The sequence below is a fragment of the Xiphophorus hellerii genome, chromosome 2 (assembly GCF_003331165.1).
Source record: "Xiphophorus hellerii strain 12219 chromosome 2, Xiphophorus_hellerii-4.1, whole genome shotgun sequence".
NCBI lineage: Eukaryota > Metazoa > Chordata > Actinopteri > Cyprinodontiformes > Poeciliidae > Xiphophorus > Xiphophorus hellerii.
In genome coordinates this window covers 79,348-96,612 of record NC_045673.1, presented here as the reverse complement: position 1 = coordinate 96,612, position 17,265 = coordinate 79,348, and the positions used below count along the sequence as shown (strand labels likewise).

Below are 17,265 nucleotides of genomic sequence, written 5' to 3'. Positions count from 1 at the left end.
CAGACGCGTTGAGACGAAATAAAAGCCCTTGAGCAGCGGCCATGACAGTTTTATTAGACAACCAGAAACAGCAACAGGAAAATCATTTTATGATAAACAGGAAACGGTAGCAAGTTCAGCTTAGCATGGTGATCCAGAAGATCTGAAGAATCGGATCAGAACCAGCAGGGCCGCACCTATTTTAGCATTAATAGATCACTAATAACTCCTTAATAGATCACATCCAGACTCAGTTTATAAATATACAAAAACAATGGAGGGTAATATTTTAATATTTGCTGCCTGTATAAAATATAAATATTAGGCGACGTCCCTGAACCTCCCAGCATCACAGAGGACACAATGTGGACGAGGACTAGCCGGGTCAGAACCAGCCGGGTCACTGGTCCAGGTCGTTGCCGTCGCAGCTGGGCGGTCGGTACCAGGCCCGGCAGAACTCACGGATCCGGCCGCAGGCCTCCAGCATCAGCTCCTCTGGAACCGTCAGAACGATGCGGAAGAAGTCTGGATACTCGAACGCCTGAAGCCAGAGGAAGAGCAGCTCTGCCTGGCGTCCTCATTATCACTTATTGATATTAGTGATTATTGATGATTGTCTCACCGAGGCGGGCAGGCAGAAGACGGACTGCTCCGTCACCAGGCGCTCCGTGAAGTCCACATCGTTCTGAAACTCTGGGAAATGGTCCATTTCAATCCCGACCTGTAACAACACACGGCGTTCTGTTAGAGGCCGCTTCGACTTCCTGCCGTTTCTCTCTGCCGAGAATAAAATGATGCTGATGCTGTCGGGTCTCTGGTCCAAACTCTGATCCTTCTGCAGTTTCTGCTTCATGACCAGCAGAATGACTCCGGTTAAATCCAGAAGTGAACAAACAAGGGAAGTAAGTCTTCTCTGTATTTTCATGAAGTCTGTGCAGTGATGAGGGACGACGGAGTCCCTGCTCCAGATTCAGTGAAAGAGGTGAACGGAGCCTGGTGCCAGAAGCCCATTAAAATGCTGTTTACATCGTTTTAAACTGTGTGACCGTGAGGGGGAATAAAAATAGCAACAGGTATTTTGTTCCATATAACACAGCAGGAGTGTAACAGGTAAACCTTTATGGATGCAACTCCACTAAAAACCCACCTGTTTAGGATTGTATTTGAAACGTAATCAATTACAAATTTATTGATGGAACCTGAATTAATGTCGTGTTTTGATTATTGATTCTATGTTGCATTGTGTTTCTGTGTTTGATATGATGTAAAGCTCTTTGCTGCTGCTGAAATGTGCTATACAAATCAAATTTGATTTGATTCTTCCCTCAGACCGATGATGATGACGGCCTCAGGCTGACCTCTACTCACCATCAGGTACATGGCTCCGGACGGCATGACGGGGTTGAGGCCCGGGACGGCGCTCAGCTCGCTGAAGCAGATCTCTGCGTTGGACTGGAGGAAGAGCACAGACTAATCTTTAACGCATTCCTGTCAGAGTGAGGCATCTGCCTGCTGTTGGCCCATCTCTGGGTGGAGGCGGAGATAAAGCTGAGCCCTGCAGGCTGATTGGACCAAACTAAATTCATTTTTCATCACATCAGCAGCGTCGTATGAAACTGAACATGAAGATGTTTCTGGACCAAATTAAGATTTTCAGCTTTCAAAACGGGAAAAACCTGAGGACGGCAGAGGATGTGTCATGCTGTGGGCCTGACTCTCTTTTCAAAGGTTCTGCGATCATCAAGTCCCAGAACCTTTGGACCGGCATCAACACAAAGGCGGAGCCCACCTTCATCATCATCAGTAGCATCCCAGAGCTGATCGCTGATTGATGATCAATATTGGTAAACTGCATCCTAATATGGATTATTATTCTGCTGCAATATAATCTGAATTAATGTTCATGCTGTCCGTCTGCAGACTGACCTGCAGGCAGCTGATGGTGCTGCTGTAGAAGCCGGGCGGCGTGTCATTCAGGATGCTCTCTAGCGCCCCCTGGACGACGGTGCAGGCTCCCAGGATGCGCTGGCTCAGCCTCACCAGGCCCTGGCGGATCTGAGGAGGTCACATGACAGCCGGGTCAGCAGCAGGTGGGGGTCGGTCAGCCTTTCTAATCTGATCGTCGGTTTATAATCGATAATGGAGGCAAATATTAGAGCAACACATTAAACCTGAAAACGATTTATCGACTCAATAGAAGCTCAGGCTGAAGGCATTTATTGATCAGCTGATCGATCAGAAGGAAGTGAAGGTGAAAGCAGGTCGGACCTCCGATCCGAAGACCCGGTTCCGGTCGTGGATGAGGATCCAGCCCATCCTCCAGCCGGGAACCAGCCAGCGCTTGGCCAAGCCGCCGCAGGCCAGAACCGGAACCTCGCTGCTGAGAGACGCCAGGGAAGGACTGTTGCATCCTGGGAAAACCTGGAGAGGATCAGAGCAGACGGCCATGTTGGATCGGGACAAACTGACGCCGTCAGTCGTCAGACATGGATCAGTGTTCCGGTCTGGATCTCTGGGTTTCGGCTGTTTTGAAGTTTCTGGAAGTTTGTTCCTGATTTGTGGCACATAGAAGCTGAATGCTGCTTCTCCAGGTTTGGTTCTGATTCAGAGCAGAACCAGAACCGGTCATATTAAACATTAAGGTCAGCGGTCAAATGCTTAAGGGTCCACTAAATTAGCCGGAGGCCTCCAGAACCCAAGCTGCTCCTCTGGTTCTGGTTCTGATGAGGAGGAAGTGAGCGTGAGACAGCCCAGTTACCGCTTCTACTCAGAACCTGGTTCTCATTAGAGCCGGACCCGCCTCCCGCCCCATTGGCCAGACCCAGTTACATAACTCTGCTGCAGTCATAAAGCCAGCGGTTCTGTTGGACCACAGAGCCGGTCCGGAACCGCCCCGCCTCGCGCCCACAGAAACACATCTGAAACTGCAAAGTCATGCTGATCTGCTGCTGTTCACCGGCAGAAGCTCGGATGGTTCTGGTGAACCCAGCGACCCGTCAGAACCGCCAGAACCTCCCAGCTGCTGGAAAAACCCAGGAATGTTGCGGACCCGTGGCAGAACCGATGGAAGGTTCTGGTTCTGACAGGAAACCCAAAATATTTATGCTCTGCTAAACATGACTGGGTCCAAACAGTTCACCAGAACCAGAACCTCTGACCACAGATCAGCTTGAAAGGAACCAATAAAGTCCAATCAGAACCGCCTCTGAAGGGAAAATCACAGGAAGTGGACCTTAAGGCCCATCAAACATCCAACCGCTAGAGACCATCAAAATCTGCTGTTAGCGTCGCGCCCGCTTAACCTTTGACCTGCTGAGGTCAAATGGGTGAAAGGAGAGGTTTCAGGTCAGTCTCCCTGAAACCCGGTGGAACTAATCCCCCCTCTCTGCTGATTCTGGGGTCATGACTGACCCGACTGACCCTACTGACATGACTGACCCGACTGACATGACCGACACGACTGACATAACTGACATGACTGACCCGACTGACATCACTGACACGACTGACATGACTGACCCGACTGACATGACCGACCCAACTTTCATGACTAACACGACTGACATGACTGACATGACTGACCCGACTGACATCACTGACATGACCGACCCGACTGACATGACCGACCTGACTGACATCACTGACATGACTGACCCAACTGACATGACCGACCCGACTGACATGACTGACCCGACTGACATGACTGACATCACTGACATGACTGACCCGACTGACATCACTGACATGACCAACCCGACTGACATGACTGACCCGACTGACATCACTGACCCGACTGACATGAGTGACCTTACTGACCCAACTGACATGACCGACCCGACTGACATCACTGACGCGACTGACACGACTGACATGAGTGACCCGACTGACATGACTGACCCGACTGACATCACTGACATGACCGACCCGACTGACATGACTGACCCGACTGACATCACTGACATGACAGACCCGACTGACATGACTGACACGACCGACACGACTGACATGACTGACATGACTGACTCGACTGACATCACTGACACGACTGACATGACTGACCCGACTGACATGACCGACATGACTAACATGACTGACCCGACTGACATGACCGACCCAACTTTCATGACTAACATGACTGACATGACTGACATCACTGACATGACCGACCCGACTGACATGACCGACCTGACTGACATCACTGACATGACTGACCCGACTGACATGACTGACATCACTGACATGACTGACCCAACTGACATGACCGACCCGACTGACATGACTGACCCGACTGACATCACTGACATGACTGACCCGACTGACATGACTGACCCGACTGACATGACTGACCCGACTGACATGACCGACCCGACTGACATCACTGACATCACTGACGCGACTGACACGACTTACATGAGTGACCCGACTGACATGACTGACCCGACTGACATCACTGACATGACTGACCCGACTGACATGACCGACCCAACTTTCATGACTAACATGACTGACATGACTGACATCACTGACATGACCGGCCTGACTGACATCACTGACATGACTGACCCAACTGACATGACCGACCCGACTGACATGACTGACCCGACTGACATGACTGACATCACTGACATGACTGACCCGACTGACATCACTGACATGACCGACCCGACTGACATGACTGACCCGACTGACATCACTGACCCGACTGACATGAGTGACCTTACTGACCCAACTGACATGACCGACCCGACTGACATCACTGACGCGACTGACACGACTGACATGAGTGACCCGACTGACATGACTGACCCGACTGACATCACTGACATGACCGACCCGACTGACATGACTGACCCGACTGACATCACTGACATGACAGACCCGACTGACATGACTGACACGACCGACTCGACTGACATCACTGACACGACTGACATGACTGACCCGACTGACATGACCGACATGACTGACATGACTGACCCGACTGACATGACCGACCCAACTTTCATGACTAACATGACTGACATGACTGACATCACTGACATGACCGACCCGACTGACATGACCGACCTGACTGACATCACTGACATGACCGACCCGACTGACATGACCGACCCGACTGACATGACTGACACGACTGACATGACTGACCCGACTGACATGACCGACCCGACTGACATCACTGACATCACTGACGCGACTGACACGACTTACATGAGTGACCCGACTGACATGACTGACCCGACTGACATGACTGACCCGACTGACATCACTGACATGACCGACCCGACTGACATGACCGACCCGACTGACATGACTGACCCGACTGACATGACTGACATCACTGACATGACTGACCCGACTGACATCACTGACATGACCAACCCGACTGACATGACTGACCCGACTGACATCACTGACCCGACTGACATGAGTGACCTTACTGACCCAACTGACATGACCGACCCGACTGACATCACTGACGCGACTGACACGACTGACATGAGTGACCCGACTGACATGACTGACCCGACTGACATCACTGACATGACCGACCCGACTGACATGACTGACCCGACTGACATCACTGACATGACAGACCCGACTGACATGACCGACCCGACTGACATGACTGACCCGACTGACATGACTGACATCACTGACATGACTGACCCGACTGACATCACTGACATGACCGACCCGACTGACATGACTGACCCGACTGACATCACTGACCCGACTGACATGAGTGACCTTACTGACCCAACTGACATGACCGACCCGACTGACATCACTGACGCGACTGACACGACTGACATGAGTGACCCGACTGACATGACTGACCCGACTGACATCACTGACATGACCGACCCGACTGACATGACTGACCCGACTGACATCACTGACATGACAGACCCGACTGACATGACTGACACGACCGACACGACTGACATGACTGACATGACTGACTCGACTGACATCACTGACACGACTGACATGACTGACCCGACTGACATGACCGACATGACTGACATGACTGACCCGACTGACATGACCGACCCAACTTTCATGACTAACATGACTGACATGACTGACATCACTGACATGACCGACCCGACTGACATGACCGACCTGACTGACATCACTGACATGACTGACCCGACTGACATGACTGACATCACTGACATGACTGACCCAACTGACATGACCGACCCGACTGACATGACTGACCCGACTGACATCACTGACATGACTGACCCGACTGACATGACTGACCCGACTGACATGACCGACCCGACTGACATGACTGACCCGACTGACATGACTGACCCGACTGACATGACCGACCCGACTGACATCACTGACATCACTGACGCGACTGACACGACTTACATGAGTGACCCGACTGACATGACTGACCCGACTGACATCACTGACATGACCGACCCGACTGACATGACCGACCCGACTGACATCACTGACATCACTGACGCGACTGACACGACTGACATGAGTGACCCGACTGACATGACTGACCCGACTGACATCACTGACATGACCGACCCGACTGACATGACTGACCCGACTGACATCACTGACATGACCGACCCGACTGACATGACTGACCCGACTGACATGACCGACATGACTGACATGACTGACCCGACTGACATGACCGACCCAACTTTCATGACTAACATGACTGACATGACTGACCCGACTGACATCACTGACATGACCGACCCGACTGACATGACCGACCTGACTGACATCACTGACATGACCGACCTGACTGACATGACCGACCCGACTGACATGACTGACATCACTGACATGACCGACCCGACTGACATGACCGACTCGACTGACATGACTGACATCACTGACATGACCGACCCAACTGACATAACCGACCCGACTGACATGACCGACCCGACTGACATGACCAACCCGACTGACATGACTGACATCACTGACATGACTGACCCAACTGACATGACCGACCCGACTGACATGACCGACCCGACTGACATGACCGACCCGACTGACATGACTGACATCACTGACATGACCGACCCGACTGACATCACTGACCCGACTGACATCACTGACCCGACTGACATGAGTGACCTTACTGACCCAACTGACATGACCGACCCGACTGACATCACTGACGCGACTGACACGACTGACATGACCGACCCGACTGACATCACTGACATGACCGACCCGACTGACATCACTGACGGGTCGGTGATGTCACCGACCCGTCAGTGATGTCAGTCGGGTCGGTCATGTCAGTTGGGTCAGTAAGGACCCGACTGACATGAGTGACCTTACTGACCCAACTGACATGACTGACCCGACTGACATGACCGACCCGACTGACATGACCGACCCGACTGACCCGCTGCTACTCACCATGTCGCTGTAGATTTCATCCGCCAGGATGGGAACACAGAGCTTGGAGGCAACTGGAAGACAGAGGCATCGAGGTGAGACACTGCAGGAACCGTTGACCCCGTCAGAGAGGCTCAACTCACCTGTCAAGATGTTCTGCAGGTGTTCCCGGCTGAAAACGGAGCCGCAGGGGTTGGACGGGTTGGTGACGATCAGACAGGAAGTCCTCTCGTCCACCAGGCTCTCCAGGTGTTGCAGGTCGATCTCCCATGACTTCTCAGGCTGGAAATGCAGACGGGGTCTCTGGGTCAGAGCTAGAAGCACACCTGCTGCACCAAGGTGAACTTTAAAGTACAAGTCAACGAGTAGACGTGGTCCTAGTTGCCATGACAACAGAAGGGAACCAGATGATCACTTTGTGTTGCATCTGGTATTTCAGTAAGTAGTTTAATTATATGTCATGGTTTTGTCCCAAATTATATCATTTATTCTTGACCGATTGACCATCTATTTATTGGACAGATTTGTGTCCAGAGTTTACTGAACAGAGGCTTCCTGTCGTTCTACACTTGACATGTTAACTTGCAGTTTGTTTAGTTGGTTAAGCAGTAACAGTAGATAACTACAGCACATAGAAGTTATGTGAATCTCTTCTAAAGCATCAGAGGATTCAGTTTTAAGGCACGCTTCGTTTCTCCTGCTTCAAGTTCAGAAAACAGATATGGAGAAAATGACAATAACACCAATAGATTACTGTAATCCCATATACAGTAATATGCTGATCACATTAATCTGTAGAATAACAGTAAAATAACTGTATTCTGGCCTAACAGCAGGTTCCTGTTGATTTACTGTATTCAGTTTAATGTAATGTACAGTTCAAACAAATGACAGGAAGTAAACAGTTACGGTTAGAGATGCACTTCCTCCCCTCAACCATCAGGCCACTGGTCTGAGGGGAACTGGTCACTGGAAGCAGCTTTTCTCACCAAAAGGTCGTAGAGTTTGACCTCGATGCCCATGGAGACGGCCAGCGTCTTATACAAGGAGAAGCCGGGCCGAGGGACCAGGATGTTGTCTCCTGGGTTACAGAGGACACCCATGGACAGCTCAATGGCCTGGCTGCAGCCGCTGGTCAGGATGACGTCCTGCAACGGAGACAAGCTAAGCTAACGGGCAACGGAGACAAGCTAATGGGCGAGAGAGAGTACCTCTGCCTCCAGTGGAGCTTCAGGTCGGCTGCAGAAGTTTGCCACGGCCTGCCGGCTCCTCAGGTAGCCTGCAGAGATGCAGCAATGCAGAGATGCAGCAATGCAGAGATGCAGCAATGCAGAGATGCAGCAATGCTGCGTCCAGCGCTGCGGCGTCCAGCGCTGCGGCGTCGGGACCTTCAGGTCTCCAGAGACTCACCCACAGACGGAGCATAGCCGTTGAATCTCTGAGAGTCGATGGCGTCCTTCATGGCCTGGAGGACGGTGGCGTCCGTCGGCAGGTTCCCAAACACAGTGGGATCACCTGCCAGACATCAGACATTAACATCCAACATTAAACATTCAGACATCAAACGTTGAGAAACCCTTTATTAATGGCAAACACATGTTTGCCATTTTAATGAATTTAACTTCTGCTTCTACAAAGGAAAGTCTAATTTGACATTTTTAAAGTCTGATTTATCAGTCAGAGAAGAAGTCAAAGTCTTAGATCTGAGTCACAATTACGAAAATCAAGACTTTGGAGCTTAAATATTCATTTTAATCTCATAATGAAAGCCTTCTTTCATAAATATGACTCTTTAAAATGGAACGTACAAGCTCATGTTTATTATGCCTAGAATCTTGGTTTCCGTAGCAACCGTTTTACAGACCCACCGATGGACAGAGAGATCATGGGCTTGGCCGGGTTGGGGATCAGCTTCATCCCGTCCACAATGGCCCGGATCGGGTTCAATGTGTTGCGGGACATTTCCGACGGCTTCACCTCCCAGCGCTGCCTGCGGCTGCGCGGCTTGGCCGGAAACGGGCCGCCGACCTTCCCGCTCAAGGTCAGGGGCTTGCTCTTCATCTGAACCAAGTAGGCCTGGTTGTCCATCCTGCAGGACAAGAAGCAGCAGCCAGACCAGCTGGCGTGTTAACAGCCTGGAGATCATGTGATCAACTGGGACAGAAACAATTCAGAAGCAGAAAAATAATCCACTACATTTTTTATTTTAAGTCAAAGAATTAAAAATGGGGCAAATTTCTCATATTTGATTCGTCTTCAACTCTAAAAATCACTGAATGACTTTAATATTTAACACATAAAAGTAGATGGTCTAATGTTACTATTAGTTATGTGTGGGAAACATAAACAAGCAGCAATAAATCACATTTATGAAGTATAGACTGTTGTCAGAAATCAAAACTGATGCATTTCATTTATTAATTAATTTCAATTAACTAAATAGTAATTTAATTTACGTGGAATCTATCATGTCATTAATAATCAAACCTTCTTTCACATTTCTACTTGTTTCTTGTTTTAGTCAATTCTTAGATCTGAATAATTGATCGTTTTAAGAGACTAAACTAATCAATAATTCCTCCAGTCTTGTCAGGCAGGATGGGAACACAAATACAGGTTTTATAAATGTAGTTAATTTGAACAGCTACCATCATTTTATTTTGTTATTTAAACCAAATGTTGTAAGTTTAGGTTTGTGTTTTAAAATCACAGCGAACTTTAAAAGGCTTCATAACTTCCTGCCTGGATAATTGGGAGAAATCGGCTTTTACCGAATGACCTCTGATCAAACCACGGTACGCCTTTCATAACGCTTTGATAAAGCTCGTTAAACTTTGATAAAGCTCATTAAACTTCGCCAAACTTGGTTAAAGTTTGTGACACTTCTCAAACTTTGTTAGACTTTGCTGAACTGTCTTTAATGCTACAGATTGACCACCAGGATTTCTGAAATATTGGAACTGTTGGTGTCAATCGCTGAGCGTTAAACACCGAGTCCACCGAGACTCTGAAATAAGACTGACCTCTGACCTGGGCCTCTTCAGGTTAAGATTCGAAACAGAAATGTTCAACATGGTTGGATGCTCAGAGTGCAGCATTTTTATATCTTATTGCACGTTGGTCGACTGACTACTTGTTGTTAAAGTTTATAGAAATGATCATTTTGTCATTATTAGGATTTTTGTTTTGCTGATTTAATTGAGGTCTTCTGCTGTGTTTCTACTAAAGTATCATCAGCAGATCATTTCTTTAAATCCTAAAACATTCGGGTCGCCGTGGTAACGGGCCGTCTTAAAGCTACTGTCCGAGTAATTAGAGTAATTACTAGAGTAACTGGCATCCAGTCCAGCAGCAGCTCATCAAAACTTCCTGCTGCAATATCTGCAGGCAAACAAACAAATAATGACATTTGATTCAATAAATTACATTTTTATTAAATAAAATTAATTTACATGAAAGCTCATAAATTAGCTCCTCATCCATCATTAACAGCAGCAGATCCTCATTCATTCACCGTCAGGGTCAGAGTCAGGGTCAGAGTCAGGGTCAGGGTCAGAGTCAGGGTCAGAGTCAGGGTCAGGGTCAGAGTCAGGGTCAGAGTCAGGGTCAGAGTCAGGGTCAGAGTCAGGCCACTTCACTACAATAATGGAACAGAAAATCATTTTACCTGCTGAACGTCTGGCTGCTGGAGAACCGCTCAGGATTTTATCCAAAAGCACCACTGGAACCAGAACCACTAGAACCAGAACCACTAACGTCTGGCTGCTGGAGAACCGCTCAGGATCTCATCCAGCAGATCAAAGCTGCTTTTATAGATGCTGAGCAGCAAAACCTTTAGACGCAGCGCTCCCATTGGCCGAGGCCGGGGGCCGAGCGGGAACGCCCCCCTCCCACTCCTCTCCACCAGTAACCAGAACCAGACCGGCTGCAGCATTTACTGGGAGGGCATAGTGGTGGGTATACTGGTGCTGGGGGGGCGGCTGCGTTCGTCACGCGAAGGCAAACAGAGATCAGCATCAGAGCAACAAGCTGCGATCGATTAAAGTCTGTCGGAATCAGCTTCAAAACCTGCAGGTTCTGACCCGGTCCAAACAGAACTTCCTGGCCCTAGTGGGGGAAAGTAACAACCTGAACACAGCATCCATACAGTGAAGCAAGGTGGTGGCAGCACCATGCTGTGGGAAGACGGATCAGCAGCTAACGAGGCTAACTAGCCTCCCCGGCCCGTCGGGGGTTAATCTCGACCCGCTGCCCGACCCGCTTCTGTTCCGATGAAATGACGCAACAGTTTGCTCTCTGCCGGCCGTCGACCTCGCGGCGCAAACAGAACCTCGGGTCGATACCTGGCCCGTTCTCCAGTTCCCCGCAGGAACCGACCGGACTCTGACCTCTGAATCCTGGGAACAAATATGATGCGACACAAACACACTGACGCCACAGAACACTGATAATGGACCGGAACCAGGACCACTAGAACCACAAGAAATCATCTCTGACCCAACAGCAGCTTCTGGAGGGGCCATCACCATAGCAACGATGATGCAGTCACAAGGTTCTGAAGAGGTTCTGGTGTTTAACAACAAGCACGCCACACTTTTCAGATCAACTCTTCCTGACTGGCCGCCGTTCGTCTGATTGGCAGAACAGGAAGTGAATACTTTCCCGACCCAGGTTCTGGTTCTGACACCTGAGACGATGTTTGCTTCTTCTTCTAACCTAACCTGATAGACTAGAAGAAGGCGGGTTCTACTGGGTTCTGGACCATCACCAAGCAGAGGAAGGTCAGTGTTTACCACCTTAAAAGTGCGGCATGTGTTTTCTCTTCCCAGTAAACCCAGTTGGTTGCTGGAACTGGATCAAATAGGACTCTGATACCGGATCCAGGTCAGAACCGGTACTGATTGGACCCGTTGCTGTGAGGTCAGATCATCGAAGCAGGTTCATTACTGTATTTAGAGTCTAGAACCAGAACCGGCCCGGTTCCGTTTGGACTCTCCTTCCCGTCCTCAGAGGGAACCGGACCCTCCGGACCCTCCGGATCTCCGACAGGAATCTCTTCCTGTTGACGTGAGGCCGGTAGTCTGGATCTCTGCTGGGCCGGCGGGCCGGGCCGGGCCGGACCTCCTGGTTGCTGAAGGAGCAGCACTGCTTGGCGTTCAGTCGGGTCAGAACCACACACGGCTGCAAGCGGCCCAGAAGGGCTGAGGTTCTGGAGCCGGCAGGAGAACCCGGCTGGGATCTGGACTGAACAGTTCTGCTGGTTTGGGTTTCACGATGGATTCTGATGGAGTTCTGATGGACACCTTGCTGAGCTGGGTCAGTCGGAACCTGTGAGGCCCGGTTCTGTAGGTCAGAGGAAGGGACAGTCTGTCCTCCCAGAACCGGGCCAGAACCTGCAGGCTCCAGGACGTTTTGGTCCACCGATGTCCGGCGGGCCCAAGAACCCGGACCAGAACCACAATGAGCTGCTTTGACCAGAATTGCAGAGACGGGTTGAGACAGATTGGACCCGAGTCGCCTCGAGACGTCCTCCAGCCGGACCACTGGAACCAGCAGGACGGGTCCATCAGAACCTTCTGAAGTTCTGGGCAGAGGCGAGACCAGGTCCGACGGCGTCTGGTCCGAGGACGAAACCGGGGTCGGGTTGGACGAAACTGGGGTCGGGTCGGACGGAACCGGGGGCGGGTCGTCCTCAGCACAGCCTCTTAGGAAGTTGTCCATCCAGCGCTGGTGCTTGGAGCAGAACCGAGGGGACGGAGGGACATCCTCCTCCTCCACTGTCCCTGGTCCTGTTCTGTCCTCTGGACCATGGGGTTCCCCAACATCTGGACTGGAACTAGAACCGACCTGCAGGATCCAATCAGGCCCAGGCCGTCCCTGCTGGGACGTCTCTGAGGGACGAGCGTCTGGAGGACAGAAACAGAGACATCTGGCCGGGCTGGAAGGGTCATGGTGTGAATACTTTCGACATATTAAAGAGTAGACCACGCATTGGCAGGACAGGTGGCGGCCATCTTGGAGAGGGCGTCCATCCCACTCGGCTAATCTAACATATACTTAGGTTATCTGACATCTGCCAGATTACACTGACTGAATAAGCTATCGACCTCTCCAAAATGGCCACCTTACGGCCAATAGCTGAGGGCGGTCGTTGCTCACCACACAGCAGCAGCTTCCTCCCAGCTAATGAAGGTGAGCTCTTCTCCTCCTCATCCTCAGGATGTTGCTTGTTCATCATCTGAGTCAGAGTAATGAGACCAGGTTGGGGTTGGTTCGGCCCGGTTCTGCCGCTGCAGGTGTCTGCAGATAGCGCCCTCCGCAGCTCCTGCAGATAAACCAGCAGCCGCTGCTCCACCTTTTGGGCGTAGCGCTCACCGTAGCGTTCCTCCATGTCACCCTGGAGACGACAACAATCGTTCTCATTGGCTTGTGTAATCATCCAATCATCGGCTTTCTGGCTCAGTCATACAATGGACTAACACCAGCCACTGACTCTGTAGACATGATAATAATAATAATAATAATCTTTATTGTCATTAGAGAAACCGTAGAGTCTCTGCTGGGCCTTCTTTGTCAGTTCTGCTGTGTTTACATCCCAGGCCAGGTTATCCGTGATATGAACTCCCAGGAAACAGAAGTTTGACACCTTCTCCACCAGCTCTCTGCAGATTTTTATTTTTAATAATAGACCCCTCATTGGCTGCTCGGGCGCAGGAAATACAGCGGCCATCTTGGAGCGGTCGTCCCTCCTACTTGGCTAAAACCAAAGCAGTAGAAGAAGCAAGAAGGACGTCGCTGCAGCAAACAGAAAGGGGCGAGGACAGACCACTAGCAGACTCATACCTTTGTGGTATTCTCATTTAATGTAATTATATTAGTTGTGTTACCACCCCACGCCACTAGAGGCAGTATCATGCCAGAAAAGATGCGACTAAGGAGCAGATTTAGAAGTTCACAGAAAGCTACAGAATCTGTTAAAAACTGTGAGCTGCACTGAAGTAAATAAAAGAGAAAAGTTCAAATACATGCTGGGAGTGAAAATCCTTCCTACACATGAAGAAGGATTCATGTTTAGGAATAAGTTGTAATTATTTTCTTAATATTGATTTAGATTATCTGACATAAGACCCTACATTAGAAATGGAACAATATATTGTAAAAATTAGATTACATGTTAAAACATTCACCAGCAAAGTTTACACAGATGGCAAAGACTATTATTAATACTTAATTCTTTCACTTTGTCAAAAGTAAGATGGCTCCCAAATCTCCTGGTTTTGTTTTGAAGGTTTCCTAAAGACACGATGTGAGGAAGAAGTGGGAAACGGATTCACTGCACAGGATGAATCTCACATCGGATCTTGGGGTGCATTCAGACCAACCCAGGATTAGAGTCCTGAATCTAATCTCTAATCTGTTTGTATAGAAACTCTGATTTTTTGGGGAGGTCAGAATGCAAATTTGAATTCCCAGACGGACTTAAAAAGCGAACTCCGATCCACCTAAAAGTCTCGGTCTCGGTCCGGTTGAAGTGACCCCTATTTGGACGATATATTGGTGGCTAGTCCCTCTGCGGAAGAAAACAACGTGAACCTTCGTCAGCTGTTTGTTAGACTCAGTGATGACCTGATCGTGAACCCGGCTAAATGCCAATTTGGTCTGCCTGCTGTTGAGTTCCTGGGACACAAAGTCTCTTTTCAAGGGGCTGTTCCAATGCGGGATGAGCAGGAATCTGTCACAAAATGATCGTAGCGCCTTTATTTCTTACCCGATTTCTATAAACAGGGCTTAAATTAAATCTGAGGACGTTGCTGATGTTTGTAAGTATTCTCTCTTGATCAGGGGCATCTTTGTTTTTCTATATTTGTATTATTTTGTGTTTGTATATTTATATAAATATAAACTGAAGTTGGGCTGCACAGTGACGCAGCTGGTAGCACTGTTGCCTTGCAGCAAGAAGGTCCTGGGTTCGATTCCCGGGGTCTGCATGTTCTCCCTGTGCATGGTGGGTTCTCTCCGGTTCTCCGGCTTCCTCCCACAGTCCAGGAACATGACTGTCAGGTTAATTGGTCTCTCTAAACTCTCCCTAGGTGTGTGTGTGTGTGTGTCCTGTCTGTCTCTGTGTTGCCCTGCGACAAACTGGCAACCTGTCCAGGTGACCCCGCCTCTCGCCCAGAACGTTAGCTGGAGAGGCAAGCAGCTCCTCCTGACCCCAGTAGGGACAAGGGTGGAAAGAAAATGGATGTATTGATATTACTAAATATATGAAAAAATTATGAACGGCTGTGTGCCTTGTAAAATGCTCATCATACATCAATATTCTATTCTGTTTTCCCCACTAAGAATATTTAAATATGCTGAACCATATATCAATATGTTTTAAAATAAGTGTCCTTGCACATGTAGCCATGACAACTGTTTGAATGAGGTTTCCAGTAAAAAAGTGTGAAAATCTGTTGAGTATTTAGTGAGTTATGATTGATTAAATGCTCTGATACTTCATTGAGTATCACTCATATAACACTGAGTGGAGCGGACAACCTTTCCAAGATGGCACAAACCTGACCTTTGACCTGAGATACGAGGGTTTTTAGCAGCTCTGTGCCGCCCCCTGCTGGACATAACCAGCAGCAGAAATGGAGGTGGAGCCGAGGCTTAATCCAATCAACAGGTCCAGTCGGGTCCTATTGGGTCCTACTGACCTTCATGTAGTCCTGCAGCCTCTCCTTGGTGAAGGCCAGGTTCTGGGCCAGGCGTCTGAAGTCGGCCTGGTTCTTCCTCATCAGGAACATTTCTCTCTGGTTCTGTGGAAGCAAAAGGATCGGCTCTTGGATTCGCACCAACAACCTCTGACCGGGATCAAAAGCAGCTCTAACGGTCAGCGGTCCAGTTCCAGTTCAATTCAACAGAACCGGCACCGCTGGTTCTAGTGGGTTAGATACTTACACACTGATCTTCATACTGAGGCAGCTTGTTGGGGAAGAACCGGATGATACTGGACACGATGTGGACCGTCCCTCTGCCTTCCCTCAGCATCCGCATGACGACCTGCAACAGAACCAGAACCTTCAGAACTACCAGAACCGTCCCTCTGCCTTCCCTCAGCACCGCATGACGACCTGCAACAGAACCAGAACCTTCAGAACCATCCCTCCTGTCGTCCTACCATGGTCTTCAGGCCGAACTGGATCTTCATGTGTTTGATGGCGGGAACCAGCCCGGGTAGCAGGCGGTGCATCGCGTCCAGGAACGCCATCACCGTCTCAAAGTTCTGCACGTCCCGGTTCCTCACGATGGACAGGGCCTGGGCAGAGAGGACCCGCAGCCGCCTCGAGTCCTCCAGGTTCAGGGGCCGAAGATCCGGCTCGGTCCGGCCGGAGACTACTGCGGAGACACGAGATGTTCTGATCAGGTTCTGCTGCGGTTCGGTCAACAGGAACTAAGTCCAGCGGTGGCCAGCAGGGAACTTTGGATCAGATACTTTCACCTTCTCCAGTCAAACGTCCAGAACTTTCCAAAGTTCTTTTTTTTTCAACTAATTTTGAATTAAACGCATCAGGATTTTCTAGCAGGTGTTTCTCCAGAAGTTTCCAGACGTTATTCAGAAGTTATTCAGTTTCCTCTTTTAACAGCTCGGTCCCGTCAGCTGGACCTACCTTGGTGAACCGCCATGATTCTGTAGATCAGCGGAAGAGCCTGGGTGGACCCGGCCCGGATCAGCTGCTCTCTGCGGGCCACAGGTCCTCCGGCAGCCCGGTCTCCTCCACCTCCAGCGGGACATGCAGAGACAAGTTCAGCATCCCTCACAACCTGCTTGTATCTGGATTTAAAAACGAACTACTTCCGCTTCCAAGTCAACGCTTACCTTCAAAATAAAATCTCCTGAAG

The 17,265-nt window shown here is 49.7% G+C and overlaps 1 protein-coding gene and 1 long non-coding RNA gene across 4 annotated transcripts; one reads left to right on the top strand and one right to left on the bottom strand.

The window, feature by feature from the left end:
* Window positions 1-34: 34 nt before the first annotated feature.
* Window positions 35-17,216, bottom strand: tat (tyrosine aminotransferase). Of its 3 annotated transcripts, XM_032579523.1 has the most exons (13): window positions 11,045-12,313; window positions 10,703-10,758; window positions 9,246-9,466; window positions 8,788-8,892; window positions 8,589-8,656; window positions 8,367-8,525; window positions 7,521-7,659; window positions 7,399-7,451; window positions 2,248-2,400; window positions 1,906-2,034; window positions 1,348-1,431; window positions 602-700; window positions 35-520 (listed from the first exon to the last, which is right to left on the bottom strand). In XM_032579523.1, the coding sequence occupies exons 3-13, from the start codon at window positions 9,463-9,465 to the stop codon at window positions 380-382; spliced, it is 1,350 nt and encodes a 449-aa protein (XP_032435414.1). In that variant the 5' UTR covers window position 9,466; window positions 10,703-10,758; window positions 11,045-12,313; the 3' UTR covers window positions 35-379. The 3 variants fall into 3 exon arrangements, 2 of the variants coding, with proteins under 2 accessions (XP_032435414.1, XP_032435406.1); XM_032579515.1 differs by lacking the exon at window positions 10,703-10,758; XR_004341304.1 differs by lacking the exons at window positions 35-520; window positions 602-700; window positions 1,348-1,431; ... (6 more) ...; window positions 8,788-8,892; window positions 9,246-9,466 and adding exons at window positions 13,537-13,774; window positions 16,080-16,181; window positions 16,324-16,425; window positions 16,544-16,761; window positions 17,034-17,216 and having other exon boundaries at window positions 10,697-10,758; window positions 11,045-13,283.
* Window positions 10,765-11,167, top strand: LOC116730415 (uncharacterized). The gene is made up of 2 exons (XR_004341314.1): window positions 10,765-10,910; window positions 10,978-11,167. It is a non-coding gene; the product is annotated as an uncharacterized LOC116730415 (long non-coding RNA).
* Window positions 17,217-17,265: the final 49 nt, after the last annotated feature.

What these genes read in the sequence shown, in the direction of transcription:
- tat (XM_032579523.1), bottom strand. Translation starts at nt 9,465, where the DNA reads ATGGACAACCAGGCCTACTTGGTTCAGATGAAGAGCAAGCCCCTGACC. An exon ending in CATGATCTCTCTGTCCATCG is followed by an intron (nt 8,893 to 9,245) that starts GTGGGTCTGTAA and finishes GATGTCTGGCAG; the next exon opens with GTGATCCCACTGTGTTTGGG. An exon ending in GCACCATCAGCTGCCTGCAG is followed by an intron (nt 1,432 to 1,905) that starts GTCAGTCTGCAG and finishes CTCTTCCTCCAG; the next exon opens with TCCAACGCAGAGATCTGCTT.